Source organism: Hyla sarda, chromosome 4, assembly GCF_029499605.1.
Source record: "Hyla sarda isolate aHylSar1 chromosome 4, aHylSar1.hap1, whole genome shotgun sequence".
NCBI lineage: Eukaryota > Metazoa > Chordata > Amphibia > Anura > Hylidae > Hyla > Hyla sarda.
Genome location: NC_079192.1, coordinates 221,080,517 through 221,096,695, shown reverse-complemented (window position 1 = coordinate 221,096,695; position 16,179 = coordinate 221,080,517). Strand labels below are relative to the sequence as shown.

The window sequence follows — 16,179 nt, the reverse complement described above, 5'->3', positions numbered from 1 at the left end:
TACAGATCTCTTGGCTGGCCAGGGAGCTGAGTGCAATGCTGCCCACTTCCCCAGTCTCAGGAGTGAGATAACCATACTTACCTGTCCCCATTCCCTGCTCCCCTTCTCTCGCTATCTTTCTTCCATCCCAGGGGCCACCATGAAGCATGGTCGAAGCTTCCTGGCATCACCGCTGCTGCTTGTCTGCTGGGTCCTGCAGCTAGCAAACAGCAGCGGTGATGTTGGGAAGCTCCGCCCATGCTCCAAGTCCGCCTTGGAACAGAAGTTGCGAAGGAAGATAACAGGAGAACCGGAGCAAGGAGCAGGGACAGGTAAAGTGCCTAGCAAAAGTATTCACCCCCTTGACTTTTTTGTATTTTGGTCATATACAGCCTTAAATTCAATGTTTTGTGGAAGACACCAGAGGGCTTCAAAGATCAGCAGCAATTTTTACATTTTTCACAAAATTTTCAAACTCACTATTTTTCAGGGACCAGGTTAGTTTTGAAGTGGATTTGAAGGGTCTTCATATTAGAAATACCCCATAAAAGACCCCATTATAAAAACCACACCCACCAAAGTATTCAAAATGACATTCAGTAAGTGTTTTAACCCTTTAGGTGTTTCACAGGAATAGCAGCAAAGTGAAGGAGAAAATTCAAAATCTTAATTGTTTACACTCGCATGTTCTTGTAGACCCAATTTTTGAATTTTTACAAGGGGAAAAAAAGGAGAAAATGTTTACTTTTATTTGAAACCCAATTTCTCTCGAGTAAGCACATACCTCATATGTCTATGTTAATTGTTCAGCGGGCGCAGTAGAGGGCTCAGAAGGGAAGGAGCGACAAATGGTTTTTGGGGGGCATGTCACCTTTAGGAAGCCCCTATGGTGCCAGAACAGCAAAAGAAAGCCACATGGCATACCATTTTGTAAACTAGACCCCTCAGGGAACATAACAAGGGGTAAAGTAATACCCCACAGGTGTTTCACGACTTTTGCATATGTAAAAAAAAATAATAATTTTTTACCTAAAATGCTTGGTTTCCCAAAAATTTTACATTTTTAAAAAGGGTAATAGCAGAAAATACCCCCCAAAATTTGAAGCCCAATTTCTCCCGATTCAGAAAACACCCCATATGGGGGTGAAAAAAGTGCTCTGCTGGCGCACTACAGGTCTCAGAAGAGAAGGAGTCACATTTGGCTTTTTGAAAGCAAATTTTGCTCTGGGGGCATGCCGCATTTAGGAAGCCCCTATGGTGCCAGAACAGCAAAAAAAAAAAAACACATGGCATACCATTTTGGAAACTAGACCCCTTGGGGAATGTAACAAGGGGTAATGTGAACCTTAATACCCCACAGGTGTTTCACGACTTTTTCATATGTAAAAAAAATAATAGTAATTTTTTTTACCTAAAATGCTTGGTTTCCCAAAAATTTAACATTTTTAAAAAGGGTAATAGCAGAAAATACCCCCCAAAATTTGTAACACAATTTCTCCCGAGTACGGCGATACCCCATATGTGACCCTAAACTGTTGCCTTGAAATTCGACAGGGCTCCAAAGCGAAAGAGCGGCATGCGCATTTGAGGCCTAAATTAGGGACTTGCATAGGCATGGACATAGGGGTATTCTACGCCAGTGATTCCCAAACAGGGTGCCTCCAGCTGTTGTAAAATTCCCAGCATGCCTGGACAGTCAGTGGCTATCTGGCAATACTGGGAGTAGTTGTTTTGCAACAGCTGGAGGCTCTGTTTTGGAAACAGTGGCGTACCAGACGTTTGTCCTTTTTATTTGGGAGGGAAGGGGGGCTGTGTAGGGGTATGTGTATATGTAGTTTTTTTACTTTTCATTTTATTATGTGTTAGTGTAGTGTAGTGTTTTTAGGGTACAGTCGCACGGGCGGGGGTTCACAGTAGTTTCTCGCTGGCAGTATGAGCTGCGGCAGAAAATTTGCCGCAGCTCAAACTTGCAGCCGGATACTTACTGTCAACCTCCGCCCATGTGAGTGTACCCTGTACATTCACATTGGGGGGGGCATCCAGCTGTTGCAAAACTACAACTCCCAGCATGTACGGTCAATCCGTGCATGCTGGGAGTTGTAGTTTTGCAACAGCTGGAGGCATACTGGTTGTGAAACACCGAGTTTGGTAACAAACTCAGTGTTTTGCAACCAGTGTGCCTTCAGCTGTTACAAAAGCTACAACCCCCAGCATGTACGGACAGTGGAGGGGCATGCTGGTACTTGTAGTTATGCAACAGCTGGAGGCATACTACTTTGGCTGGGGATTGTAGTTATGCAACAGCTGGAGACACACTGGTTTGCTACTTAACTCAGTGTTTCACAACCAGTGTGCCTTCAGCTGTTGCAAAACTACAGCTCTCAGCAGTCACTGACAGCCAACGGGCATGCTGGGAGTTGTAGTTATGCAACCATAAGGGAATGCTGGGAGTTGTGGAGGTCCGCCTCCTGCTGTTGCATAACTAAGGAGGCTGTCACTCACGTCCAACTGCTGATCCACGCCCCTTCAGGTCAGTCCCTCGCCGCCACTCCCGCCACTCCTGGGGCCCCGATCCCAACAGGGACGCCGGGGATCGGGGTCCCCAGCTGCCAGGGTCCTCTTCCCGCACCCGATCACGTCCTCCGGAAGAGGGGCAGAGCAGGTTGCGGGAGCGACACCCACAAGCAGGTGCCCTGATTGGTCGGCCGGTAAACCAGTGCCACCTCACCCCTGCTGGCTATGGCTGTTCGGGGCCTTCAGAGACAGCCCTGATCAGCCAGTAATTCCGGGTCACTGGAGACCCGATTGACCCGGAATCTGCCGCAGATCGCTGGGCTGGGGGGGTCATCATGGGTGATATGCCGCGATGCCTGCTGATCGATATCAGCAGGTATCGGGCTCCGGCTCACCTCCGGCTAGCGGCAGGGGGCTGGGATTGGACAGGACGTACTCATACGTCCTCGGTCCTTAAGGACTCAGAAACGGGGGCATAGGAGTACGTCCATTGTCCATAAGGGGTTAAGGGAAACAAGTCAATGTGGTGGAATAGTTAAAGCCTAGATCTCAATCCAATCAAAAATCTGTGGTCAGACTTAAAGATTGCTGTTCACAAGCACAAACCATCCAACTTGAAGGAGCTGGAGCAGTTTTGCAAAGGAGGAATGGGCAAAAATCCCAGTGGTAAGATGTGGCAAGCTTATAGAGACTTATCCAAAGTGACTTGGAGCTGTGATTGCCACAAAAGGTGGCTCTACAAAGTATTGACTTTAGGATGGTGAATAGTTATGCACAATAGCCCTGATTTACTAACATGATCCAGACTCTCTTTATCGGGTTATGCGACACAATGTGTAGCACGTCCTCTGCGACACTGTGTGTGACACATTTTACTAGTAAAAACACGACGGTTTTCCAATTACTCAGAGTATTTTTTTTTAACCCTGACTAAAGGGGCATGGTTTGCATAATTAGGGGTGTGTTCCTGACATTTTCCTGAAAACCCGACAGTTGTATTTAAAAACCCACCAGAAAATAGTGAATTACTGAACTTGAAAACTCGACTGCCTTAAAGTGAGGGCAATCTTAAAAAGTGTGGGTTTTTCGAGATTTTCTCTTTTTTTTTTTTTTCAATCTTGGCTTTCATTCCCTTTTTTTTTTTTTTACTTATTGTTTGTTAACCCATTAACGACCATGAATGTAAAGGTACGTCCTGGCGCAGAGTTACTTTGCTTTATTTATTTGCTTTAAGCCTTATTTTTACTGTGCAAGACTTTTTTTTCCCCGTGCAACAGAATTTACCCGACATGTGCGAAACATTGATAGATACGTGTGAGAAAAAATAGTCTGGCAAAAAAATAACACTCAGAAAATAACCCGACACTCTTAGTAAATCGGGCTATTGTCTTTTTCTGTTATTTTGTCCTATTTGTTGTTTGCTTCACAATAAATAAATAAACAAACATCTTCAAAGTTGTGGGTATGTTCTGTAAATTAAGTGATCTAAATTCTCAAACAATCCATGTTAAGGAACCAAAATATGAAAAAAGTCAAGGGGGTGAATACTTTTGCAAGGCACTGTAAGTATGGTTATCATCAGTGTCATCTGCACTACCTATCTGTACTGACAGCTTAGTGCAGGTGACATCGATAACTGATTTCCTGTAATGTTGCCTTTTAATAGTTTGGACATTTCTGCATGCGGCGATACCTAAGGTTTATTTGTTTTTGCATTATTTTATTTTAAAAATGGAAAAAGGGGGTGATTTAGGCTTTTATCCGTATTTTTCGCCGTATAAGACGCACTTTTTCTTAGGGGAGTTGGTATGTCTTATACGGCGAATACACACCTATCGCGGCAGTCCCTGCGGCCATCAACGGCCGGGACCCGCGGCTAATACAGGACATCACTGATCACGGTGAAGCCCTGTATTAACCCTTCAGACGGGGCGATCAAAGCTGACCGCCACATCTGAAGTGAAAGTGACACTAATCCGGCTGCTCAGTCGGGCTGTTCGGGACCGCCACGGTAAAATCGTGGCGTCCCGAACAGCTTACAGGACACCGGAAGGGACCTTACCTGCCTCCTTGTTGTCTGCTCTATGTCTGGATCCCTTGCATGGCCGGCGCTCTCCTTCGACGTCATCACGTCGTCGCGCACGCTGTCCCGTCATCCAATAGGAGCGGCGTGCGTAGCGACGTGATGACGACGATGGAGAGCGTGGATCCCGGGGAAGAAGACGTCCGGAGCGTCGGGGACACCACGGGGACGCGGCGACAGCGATGGAGCGACATTCAGGGCAGCGGTGACGGGTCCGGAGCAGCAGGGACACGCGAGTATTACCTCCTATACCCAGTGGTCTTCAACCTGCGGACCTCCAGATGTTGCAAAACTACAACTCCCAGCACGCTGGGAGTTGTAGTTTGCAACTTCTGAAGGTCCGCAGGTTGAAGACCACTGTTGGGTTCAGAATCTTTTTTTCTAGATTTTGCACCTTTAAAATTGGGTGCGTCTTATATGCCGGTGCGTCCTAAAATGGCGAAAAATACGGTAAGTAAGAAGCTTATTCACATTTATAAAAAAAATGTTTTTTTACATTTTCTGACATTTTCCACATAGGAGACTTTTTCCTGCAATTTTTCGTTCGATGCTATAGCACAGCATTGATCCGGGTCATTGGCACTTCACTTGTACAGGTTGCTGAGGCTGCCTGCACATTTGGAGAATGCATGGAAAGTGACCTGTGTCCCTATTTTCAGCTGATCCAGAAAAAAAAGAGAGAAAGCTAGCAACTATATGATGCTGCACACCAATAAATTATTTAATCAGTCTCATGTGCCATACAAAAAACATCTTCATTTCAATATGCAAAAAAGAAGAGAGTATACAGACATTTAAAAACAATTAAAAAACATGCATTCTGGATGGAGGAATGTAACCCTACTACACCCACCCCTTGCTGGGTAAATGACCCACTCTTCAGGGAGAGGACAATCCTGCCACAACATTTGCTGAATAGAGAGTAACACCAGTTTAAAATATATAATGCAGTTAGTACAAAATGTTCACAAAAGTAATAACATCAAGATGAAATCAATTCCACACTATCCAAATATGAGCATACCAACTGACATGCATCTATCCAACTATCCTAATGGCTAGCAAATCAAGGTAAATACCAGACCTAGTAAAGTGCATGTGACATGAGAGAGATGACCGTCTCTAGCTAGTGAAGGTGCAATGGCAGAATGTCCTATTTTCAGCTGATCAGGACCCTGAGATTTCGCCATGGTGGTCCCAATCAGCTGAGATTTCGCCACAGTGGTCCCAATCAGCTACCGGCAATGTAAATTTTTGGAACTTTTAGATGTCGCAATCAACTTTGGTTTCACATCTTAAGGCTTAATGCCAGACATCACCCTGATAGGTGATGCCCAGCATTAGCCATGGGTCCCGGCTGTTGACAGACAACCTGATCCTCTAAGGGCTACCTCCTAATGAGAGGTGTGTAAAGATTCAGTTTCATGGGCCCTATAGAGTCATGCCCTTACTTTATACCCTGAAAAACTGCTAAAAGGTCTGCAGACAAAACAGATGTGTCCACCCTCACTTTCCATGAATTTCATCAAGCAGTCCAATATCTCATGATAAAAATGTTATACCTTATTGAGACATGAAGGCAAAGCCATCAGGAGTCTGCAATTTACGCCATAACCACTGGGGGGGGGGGGGGGGGGGGAGGGCAAATATAGCATTTCATTTTAATTTTAGGATATGCCAAGTAGAGGGGTAAGAAAGAACACATCTGTATGTCATCACATATATTAAACCTAAAAATTACCCACCTTCTGCCATTCTTTGCAATTCTTCTTTACCATTTCTAATTTCATTCTTCAAGTTTTCATTTTCCCTTTTGATTTTCTGTTCATTGTCACTGATTTTACTTGAGTCCAAAACCTTCAAAATAAAAGATGGTATTTACTTTTACTAAAGGGAATCTGTCAGCAGAGTGGCCAATATTAAATTCCTTGTACTGGGTAATAGTGTGGATGACTGATTACAATGCTGTTTACTTTTTGCCCCTACATTAAGAAGGCCCCCCTAATAAATATGCATAAACTCCCCCAGCAGCATTCTCATTAAAATTAGTTTTTGCTATTGCACTCCTTATGGTAAACAAAAAATATTTCTAATATACTTGGTTTAAAAAAAATGAAGTTTTCTATGTTTTATTTGTGCTTAAAAAAGCCTAAGAGCACATCTTCCGCCCCATCTCATCCACAGACTTTGGACCGAAGCCCAAACACAGGAAGTGCAGCCTGGAGTGCTGAGGGGTGTGTGTCCAACCAACAGCATACAGCAGTTAAGTGTGAGAGGAGCTATGATTGGATGAGGCTGGACACACGCCCCTCAGCACTCCAGGCTGCACTTCCTGTGTTTGGACTTCGGTCCAAAGTCTGTGCATGAGATGGGGGAAAATGTGCTCTTGAGCTTTTTTAAGCACAAAGAAAACATAGAAAACGTCATTTTTTTAACCCCTTAATGACTGAGGGTTTTTCGGTTTTTGCACTTTCGTTTTTTCCTCCTCACCTTTTAAAAATCCTAACCCTTTAAATTTTGCACCTAAAAATCCATATGATGGCTTATTTTTTGCGCCACCAATTCTACTTTGCAGTGACATCAGCCATTTTACCCAAAAATCTACGGTGAAACGGAAAAAAAAATCATTGTGCTGCGAAATTGAAGAAAAAACTGCGTTTCTACGCAGTACATTTTTCGGTAAAAATGACACCTTCTCTTTATTCTGTAGGTCCATACAATTAAAATGATGCCCTACTTATATAGGTTTGATTTTGTCGTACTTCTGGAAAAAAATCATAACTACATGCACGGAAATTTATATGTTAAAAATAGTCATCTTCTGACCCCTATACTTTTATTTTTCTGAGTATGGGGCTCATTTTTTGCACCGTGATCTGACGTTTTTAGTGGTACCATTTTTGTATTGATGGGACTTTTTGATCGCTTTTTATAAATTTTTTTCATGATATAAAAAGCGCCCAAAAAGACGTTATTTTGGACTTTGGAATTTTTTTTTGCGCGTACGCCATTGACCGTGCGGTTTAATTAATTATATATTTTTATAGTGTGGGCATTTACGCACGCGGAGATACCACATGTTTATATTTATTTTTATTAAAATGGTGTTTTATTTATGGGAAAAGGGGGGTGATTTGAACTTTTATTAAGGAAAGGGTTAAATCACACTTTTTTTTTTTTGCAGTGTTCTAGCTCCCATAGGGACCTATAACACTGCACACACTGATTGCCAGCACTGTTCACTGCAAAGCCATAGCTTTGCAATGATCAGCGTTATCGGCGGTCGATTGTTCAAGCCTGCATCTCAGGCTTGGAGCAATCAATCGCCGAGGGGACATGCCGGAGCCAGGTAAGAGGACCTCCGCTCGTGTCCCAGCTGATAGGGACACCGCATTTTCATTGCGGTAGTCCCGATCAGCGCCGCTGAGCAGCCGGGCAGCTTTCACTTTCGTTTTAGACGCGGCGTTCAACTTTGAACGCCGCATCTAAAGGGTTAATAGCACGCGGCACCGCGATCGCTTCCGCGCACTATTAGCCCCGGGTCCCGGCTTCAGATACATGCCGTGACCGACCCGATACGACCCGATATATATCGCGGGAGCCGGCCAAGGACGTAAATATACGTCCTTGGTCGTTAAGGGGTTAAACAAAGTATAATAGAAATATTTTTTAAATACCATAAGGAGTGCAATAACAAAAATGTTTTTAATGAGAGTGACCATTTAATGACAGAACACAGATATAGCTGCAACACTTAGAAGGGTCTTAAGTAATCTGTTAAGAGACTTTTAGAAGAAAATTGCTGGGGCAAGCCTTGTTCTGAACTGGAAACATACTCAGGATACTCAAAAAAAACATGGATGGACAAAAAAATACTATAGGCTATAGAAGCTAGCCAAAAAACAATCCAGGAACCAATTTGTTCGTTTAGTATCTAGCAATAATATTTTTAGACACTGACAAAAATTACCAACATTGCAATTTTCTAGGTGCATGGGCATACCAAGATGTTGCAATATGTTCAGTTATGCAAGGAAGACATGCATTACATCTCAATTGCACTTCCTCTTCTCAGTCAGAGTTATACCTTTTTCAGATGTTCATTGTCTTCCATATACTTTTTTGCAGCTTCGTTGTTTTTTTCCACTTGTGCCTTTAGAGCATCACATGATTCGGTCTCTGATGCCAACTGCACTATCAAATTAGCTACTCTTCTCAAAACACTGTGGGGGAAAAAAAAAAAAAAGAGTAGGATCAATAGCATTTCTCATACGGACATTGCCACTTTGGCTATACTAACAGCCAGCCCTAAGATCTTTAACTGGACTCTGGGCTCTTTGCCCATGAAATGGTACAGGCAAATACTGCACACAGATGATCCATATGACACTTACAATTCCCCTTAGTTTTACCTCCTTTATGCCTCAATCAGGATTCTCTCCTCTCCACTGTTAGTACAAGAGTAAGACTATGACAGTCAGCCATGGATTCTGCAAGTTCAGCAATAGTTAAGCTGTTAATAAAAGGATATTCAAGCCTATCGGCTGCATGGGATATAAATGCTAGATCAGTGGAACCCTACAGATTGCCAGAAAGTGGGACCCCAGTCACAGGTTTACCCCAACCACCAGGCAATGGCTAGGCAAAGCTTAAAAGGAAAGGGTAGCCTGGCAGTCTTGCAGCTATGGGGAAACAAGGGACTGTGGCTGCCCTTTCTGACAAATCAGAGCAGGTCCCACCAGTGGACAGGTAGAGGGGAAAAAAAAGCTTCAAGCTGAAACAACCTTTCCAGTCTACAATATACAGTATGTGATATTTTGCTGATTTTTTTTTTAAGTCTGTCTGTAGTCTGACAATGTGTATTACAAAAAAAATTAAAAATAAAATCATACTTCACGCATGAAAGTATCAGATAAGGTTGCTTTATGGGTATCAGGTGGTAAACCTACAGTGTAGGCGCAATAAAGGGGTATGTATGTTCAAAATGTGCTTTTTAAGGAGGTGCTTGAGGACTGTTCAAAACTGTAACTTCTACCAAACGCTTTATAAAGAGAACAACACCACCGTTGCTCATTGTCACCTGTAGATAAAATCACATATGGATTAAAAAGAGGGTGAGGTTTTTATTTCTTTGTGTTTTGATCCTAGTAAAAACTATACTTGTTTGAAAGAAGTTACTGTTTACGTGGTGCCTGAAAATGACCTTGCCCCCTCTGCACAGAAATTGAATTACTTACCGGTAATCTGTTTTTCGAGAACCCATGACAGCACCCCTGGAGAGGACCTCCCACCTTGGGACAGGAAACCTGGAGATAAATTTGGACCTCCTTCCTCTCCACCCTCAGTTCAATTATAAAGTACTCCTACAGAGTAAGAGGTAGAACAACATGCACAGAGGAAATACAATATAAATACATACAAAAAAGGGAGGGATATACGAGGGGTGCTGTCATGGGTTCCCGAAAAACACATTACTGGTAAGTAATCCATATTTACCCTATTACCCATGACAGCACCCCAGAAGACTAGAATAGAATCAACTGGGGGGGGGGGGGGGGGGGAAGGGACAGCAGCCTGAAGGACCTTGCGACCGAAACTTACATCGGCAACTGGTTCCAGGTGCAACCTGTAGTGCTTCAGGAAGATATGACTAGACGACCAGGTGGCTGCCCTACGAATTTGGCCTATGAATACATCAGCTTTTTCCACCCAAGATGTTGATAGTTTTTCCCTATCATTAGAAGGCCTATCACAGAAAGAAGGAATAATAATGTCTTGTTTTTGGTGAAAATCAGACACCACCTTAGGCAAGAAATGCGGTAAAGTTCTCATTATTACTCGATCATCGAGAATTTTGGTATAAGGAGGAAAGGCCGAATTCCTCCACCCTTCTCGGTGTGGTGATGGCCAGGAGAAAAGCTAGTCTGATTGTTAATATTATAATAGAGACAGACTCTAGGGGTTCAAATGGAGAGGTCATCTATAACTAAAGTGAGATCCCATGGAGGAACTAAGGATTTAGCTGAAGGACGGGAGTCTGGAAGCCCCTACCAGAAACCTCTTAATAAAGGGCTGGTCGGTCAACTTAAAATTTAGGAAAATAGGGACACTGGGTTCCCCTAGAGGATCTACTCCATCACCTGCAAAGTTAAGAAAAGTTCTAAGGTAAATTTTTTAAGTCACCTCCTTCCTACTTGCAAGTAAGGTACTAATAACCCCATCAGTGAAGCCCCTTCTCTTAAGGATTAATCTTTCAGCATCCAAGCCATGAGATGCAGATGAGGGGATGGAGGATACAGAACTGGGCCCTGCAAGAGAAGATCTTTTCTGTCTGGAAGAATCTATGGTTGGCATGCTGACAGAGTCCTTAGAAGGATAAACCAGGGTCTTCTGGGCCAGAAAGGAGCTATGAGTAAAACTTGAGTATGATCCTTTTGAATTTTTCTTAGGACTGCTGGGATTAGGCGAAATGGGGGAAAGGCGTACCCTACTCCCCTTGTCCATGACTGAGACAAAGTGTCCACTGCAGACGGATGAGCCAGAGTATTTAGGGAATAGAAACTGGGAAGCTTTTTGTTTAGTTTTGAAGCAAACAGATCCACCGAGAAGACTCCAAATCTGCGACTTATCATATGGAAGACTTCTGGATTCAGCGAACACTCTGACTGGCTCATTTTGTTCCTGCTGAGAAAATCAGATATGGTGTTCTCCTTGCGCTTCAGGTATACTGCCTGTATAGATGACAAACGGGGCTCTGCCTAGAGAAAGATCTGAGATGTCAGGACCATGAGGTGTTTGGATCTTGTCCCTCCTTCATCACCTGATGAGACAAGCAAAGGAGCACCTGATAGACCGTTGAGAGCTCTTTGTAGTTTGAGGAGGAAGAAACCAGATGTGGATCTCATGTGCTCCCTGGTCCCATGAACTGGCATCTGTTGTGATTCTCACCACTGAGGTGGGAAACAAAGGAACTCCTTTGGATATATTTTGTGGAATCAGCCACCACCTGAGGGAGAGTCTCGCTTTAGAGGACAGGAAGGTCCAAGGAGGATTTTTCCCCATTCCACTTGGAGAGGATGTCTAACTGAATTTCTCTTGACCTGAACTGGGCCCAACTCACTACTGGAATTGCAGTTGTCATTAAGCCCAGGACCGACATAGCCTCCCTGAAGGAAGGGGTCTGGGTTAGAAAGAGATGTTGTACCTTCTCTTGAAGAAGTAGTTGTTTCGCTGAAGGCAGGGTTGAAATCTGGGAAGATGAGTTCAGAGATATCCCCAAAAACTGACAGGTCCTTGATGGAACTAGACAAGATTTTTTTCAGGTTCAGGTTCCAACCTAGGAATTCGAGGATTGAATGTACTGCCTGAATCTGTTGGATAAGCAGATCTTCCGAACTGGACACAATAAGAAAATCATCTAGATATAGAATTATGAGGAATAGATTGATAGTTGATCTGATGGATTCCATGCAGAACTTCTTGTAAGATAGAAACTTGTTCAGGGTCTTGAGATTGATTATTACCCTGAATGCACTCAAGAGTTTTTTCACTAGAAAAAGAGGAGAGTAGAAACCCTGCTTCTCTTCAGATAGGGGAACTGGGACAAGAACCTTCTTTCTCAAGAGGGACTTGACCTCTAAACACATTGCCAATTGCTTCAGTGAATCGGCCATCACTCCAGTAGGGAGATACCTGTCTGGGGGAATAGAATTTAACTCCAGAAGGAGTCCCAAATAGATGGTATTTAGAATCCATGCGCTAGTGGAAATAGATCCCCAAGCTTCCACAAATCTGGAAAGGTGTCCCCCTACTGGAGTGAAGGTGTCATTGTTGGGAATCCTTGAAGCGGGAGTCTCTATTGGGATTAAAAAGTAAACCTTTACCTCTCCCTGATACTCAGAATGTTTTATTTTGGTTTCCCTGAAAGGAACGTCTACCTCTGCTCCTACCCTTAAAGGATGATTCAGACTGTTTAGGAGGGACAGGAAAACCTTTTTTATCAGAGGCCTTAAGGAGGATATCATCTAAAGGAGGCCCAAAGAGTAGATCACCCGCACAAGGAATAGCACAGAGTTTTGATTTAGATGTGACATCCCCCTTCCAGGACCTAAGCCAGATGGCCTTCCTAGCTGAGCTTGATAGTGCTGCGGCCCTAGCAGAGGATTTAACAACATCCACAGTAGAATCTGCTAGGAAGTCAGCAGCTTTGGAAACCACAGGAAAGGATTCTAAAATTTCCTGCCTAGAAGTTTTATTTTCAATATGGGATTTAAGATGAGCTAGCCAGACTAAGGGACAGAGCCACACACACTGAGGCTACCGAAGCCTTAAGGGAACCTGCTGCGACCTCCCAGTTTTTTTTTTTTATTAAATAGGTCAGCCTTTCTATCCATGGGGTAGGGAAGAGAACCCAGGTCTTCAAAAAGGTAAAGCAAATTTTTTTTTTTTTGAAATCTTCACCACAGGCGTGTCAATAAGAGGTGCCCTATCCCAATTTTTTGAGACTTCTTCCTCAAAGGGGTACTTTCTTTTCAAGTGCTTAGTCAGGTAAGAGTTTTTGTCTGGCTTGCTCCATTCCTTATCAATAAGTGCTTTAACCTTATTATGGAGACTGAAAGTGCATCTGTCCTTAGGACCTAGACCCTCACAGAGCGCACCTTCTGCTGACACTGGCTATTTGCTTTCCTCTAAGTTCATAGTGATGTGGATGGTCTTTATAAGCTGCTCCGTATCCTCACGGGTAATACAAGATACAGTACCTGAATCCTCAGCTTCTTCATCAGAAGATAAGACCTCCCCCTCTTCTCCTACAACTCAGGTGGAGTGGGATTGGGTTAATGGGGCAGGGAGAGCAGCCAAATCTTTATCTTTCCTAAGACCCAGATCCTGTAGAGACTTTTAAAGTTCTTCTTTAATCATTTTTTGATAGTTAGCGCTAAAGGGGAGGAATCCTGGGCGACTAGAGCTTCCACACAAGATGGACAGATGGCTCTTTTCTAAGAGGGTTCTAGCAGACTTCTACACTGAGCACATTATGGATTATGAGTTTTAGACGTACCTTTTCTAGGGGCCTCAGCTGAGTTTTTATTTGCCTAAAACAAAGGACATGATAACCCCCATTAGACCATAAAAAACAGAAACATGAAAAGGTCTCACCCAAGGAAGCTGTAGTACAGAGCTGGAGCTCTTGGATTTAGTGCATCCACTTTCTTTCCCGATTTCAGGCATGCTGGAGAAGGTCTTCGATTGAAAACCGGGATACAGACACCAACTTCAATGCAGTGTAAAGCTGCACAGGTACAGAAGCTGGCTGCTGAGGTTGGCGGGATCTCCGGATGCAGGGAGAAACAACAGACGCTGGTTCGGTTCCCGCGTCTCTTTTGAACGCCAACAGCACGTCCGGTCTCTTTTGGGCCGGACGTCGTCACAGGGTGCTGCACAAACTCCGGTCACGTGCGCGCACCGGGGAACTATGCAGAGAAGGGAGAGCCAGCCACCTGACCCACACTCTCCTCAGCGCCCCCCCGAGAGAGGACACCGTCGGGACCTGATCCGGACACTACCCGACCCCGCAGCAGCTCCCGAGGAGACTTACACCGCCAGAGTTACCCCTCACACCGCTGGCTACGGGGGCCCCACAGCTCACCACGGAAGAGGTCAAAAAATAACTCCAGAGTAGGGTAGATAGGGTAAATATGGATTACTTACCAGTAATCCATATTTCGAGGACCCAAGACAGCACCCCTCGTATATCCCTCCCCTTTTTTGTGTGTATTATATTTTCTCTGTGCATGTTTTTCTACCTCTTGCTCCGTAGGAGTACTTTATAATTGAACTGAGGGTGGAGAGTAAGGAGGTCCAAATTTATCTCCAGGTTTCCTGTCCTACGGTGGGAGGTCCTCTCCAGGGGTGCTGTCAAGGGTGATAGGGTAAAAGATTTTACTTACTGATAAACACATCAGCAAAACTTCACTAATTTTTACTTACAGCCACAGAAAGAGGGAGAATCCAGAGATATAAAGATTTCGTTGGGATCTGAAGAGCTTCATATGGAGATGATCATAGGTGTTAGAGTAAAGCTTATCTGACTTATCAGTTGTTGGACTCACAGAATACTTTCTAACCTCTCTCACAGCATCTGTAAATGAAAGAAAAAATGCTTTACATGATAAAAGGCATTAAAGCATCTGAAACACAAAAGAAAGTGTGTAAAAGTGCTAAAAGCACTGGATAAAATGTATTTATAAAGACAAGAGTAAATGCTAAAGGATCCCATGTATTATGGAGGTATTCCATTTAGGGTATGTTCACATGTTGGCTATACATCCAATGTGTACAGGTGAAACTCGAAAAATGTGAATATCGTGCAAAGTTCATTTATTTCAGCAATGCGACTTAAAAAGTGAAACTAATATATGAGAGACTCATTACATACAAAGCAACACAGTTGAAGCCGTGATTTGTCATAATTGTGATGATTATGGTTTACAGCTCATGAAAACCCCAAAACCTGCGGTCGGGAAACCGCATACGGCCGAAAACTAAGCCGACCGGAGGCTACGGTTCACTCCGGTCGGCTCATAGACATACATTAAATATGGTTCCCGAATACGGCTGAGTGCGGGCGCCACGATTAAGCCCCGCCCCCTCCTCCCAACCGTATACGGGAACCGTATTTAACAAAACGTGGTGTGAACCCAGCCTTAATCCAGTTTCGTTTTATCCTGTGTCTCTATTATACACCGGTTAGGCTGAAAAGAATTGGGGTTTGGCACCCTTTTACATGCTATGTGGGAATGTGTCTGTGTGGTCCCGTTTTGGAGAGAGGTGATGGGTTTTCTCTCAGATCACTTGGAATTTCCCTATGACTTGACCCCTGAGGTTTGGCTTTTTGGCCTAGTTAATGGTTTGGAGATGGGCTCCCATAGGCGCTAGCTGATCAGATTTTTGTTATTTTGTGCCCGTAAGGTGCTTATTATGGCATGGAAAGATCCCGTGACCCCCACCTTTGTCTCGCTGGAAAGCAATGGTGAATAAATATGTCCCCTTATATCAATCCCTGTAAACAAGTATGACATGCCCTAAAAAAAATAAAAAATGTATACAAGGTTTAGGTACCCTGGCTTTTAATTGGGGAATCTGCAGATGCTGGGTTTTGTTTTTTCTCTGTAATGTATCTTTGAGGGGGGAGGGATCTTCCAAAGTGTGCATGTGTTGTGTGACTGGTTGTCTTTTGGAGTGGTTGTGCTTTGTTGTTTGTCTGGCACCAGGTGCTCATGGCTGCTTTCTACTTCCTACTCTTTTATACTGCAGGCATGCTACTGTGTTTCTATTGCAACCATGCGTTCATTTGTGGGCCCTTTTCCCTGGAAGGACGATGTAATCCCTTACACCTTTGCCGAACTATGTTGCCTTGATGCTTTGTTTTTGTTTTGGTGAACCTGTTGGATCTCTTGTTGTATTATTACTAAAAGCTTAAATAAATACTTAAAAAAATAATAATAGAAAAGTCTAAAAAAAATTATAATTTAATATTCAAACAGACTTTAAGAGACTAATAAAATTAAATGAAGGCATCTTTTCTAGCTGCACAAAATGTATGT

The 16,179-nt window shown here is 43.6% G+C and overlaps 1 protein-coding gene across 2 annotated transcripts in view; it reads right to left on the bottom strand.

The window, feature by feature from the left end:
- BCAP29 (B cell receptor associated protein 29) overlaps positions 1–16,179 on the bottom strand; it is a 79,096-nt gene that overhangs the window by 31,847 nt on the left and 31,070 nt on the right. For both annotated transcript variants that reach the window (XM_056573626.1, XM_056573625.1), the window contains exons 4-6: positions 14,564–14,714; positions 8,664–8,799; positions 6,322–6,433 (exon numbers count right to left, since the gene is read on the bottom strand). In XM_056573626.1, coding sequence (XP_056429601.1) covers positions 6,322–6,433; positions 8,664–8,799; positions 14,564–14,714 — 399 coding nt within the window. The remainder of the gene's footprint in view (positions 1–6,321; positions 6,434–8,663; positions 8,800–14,563; positions 14,715–16,179) is intronic.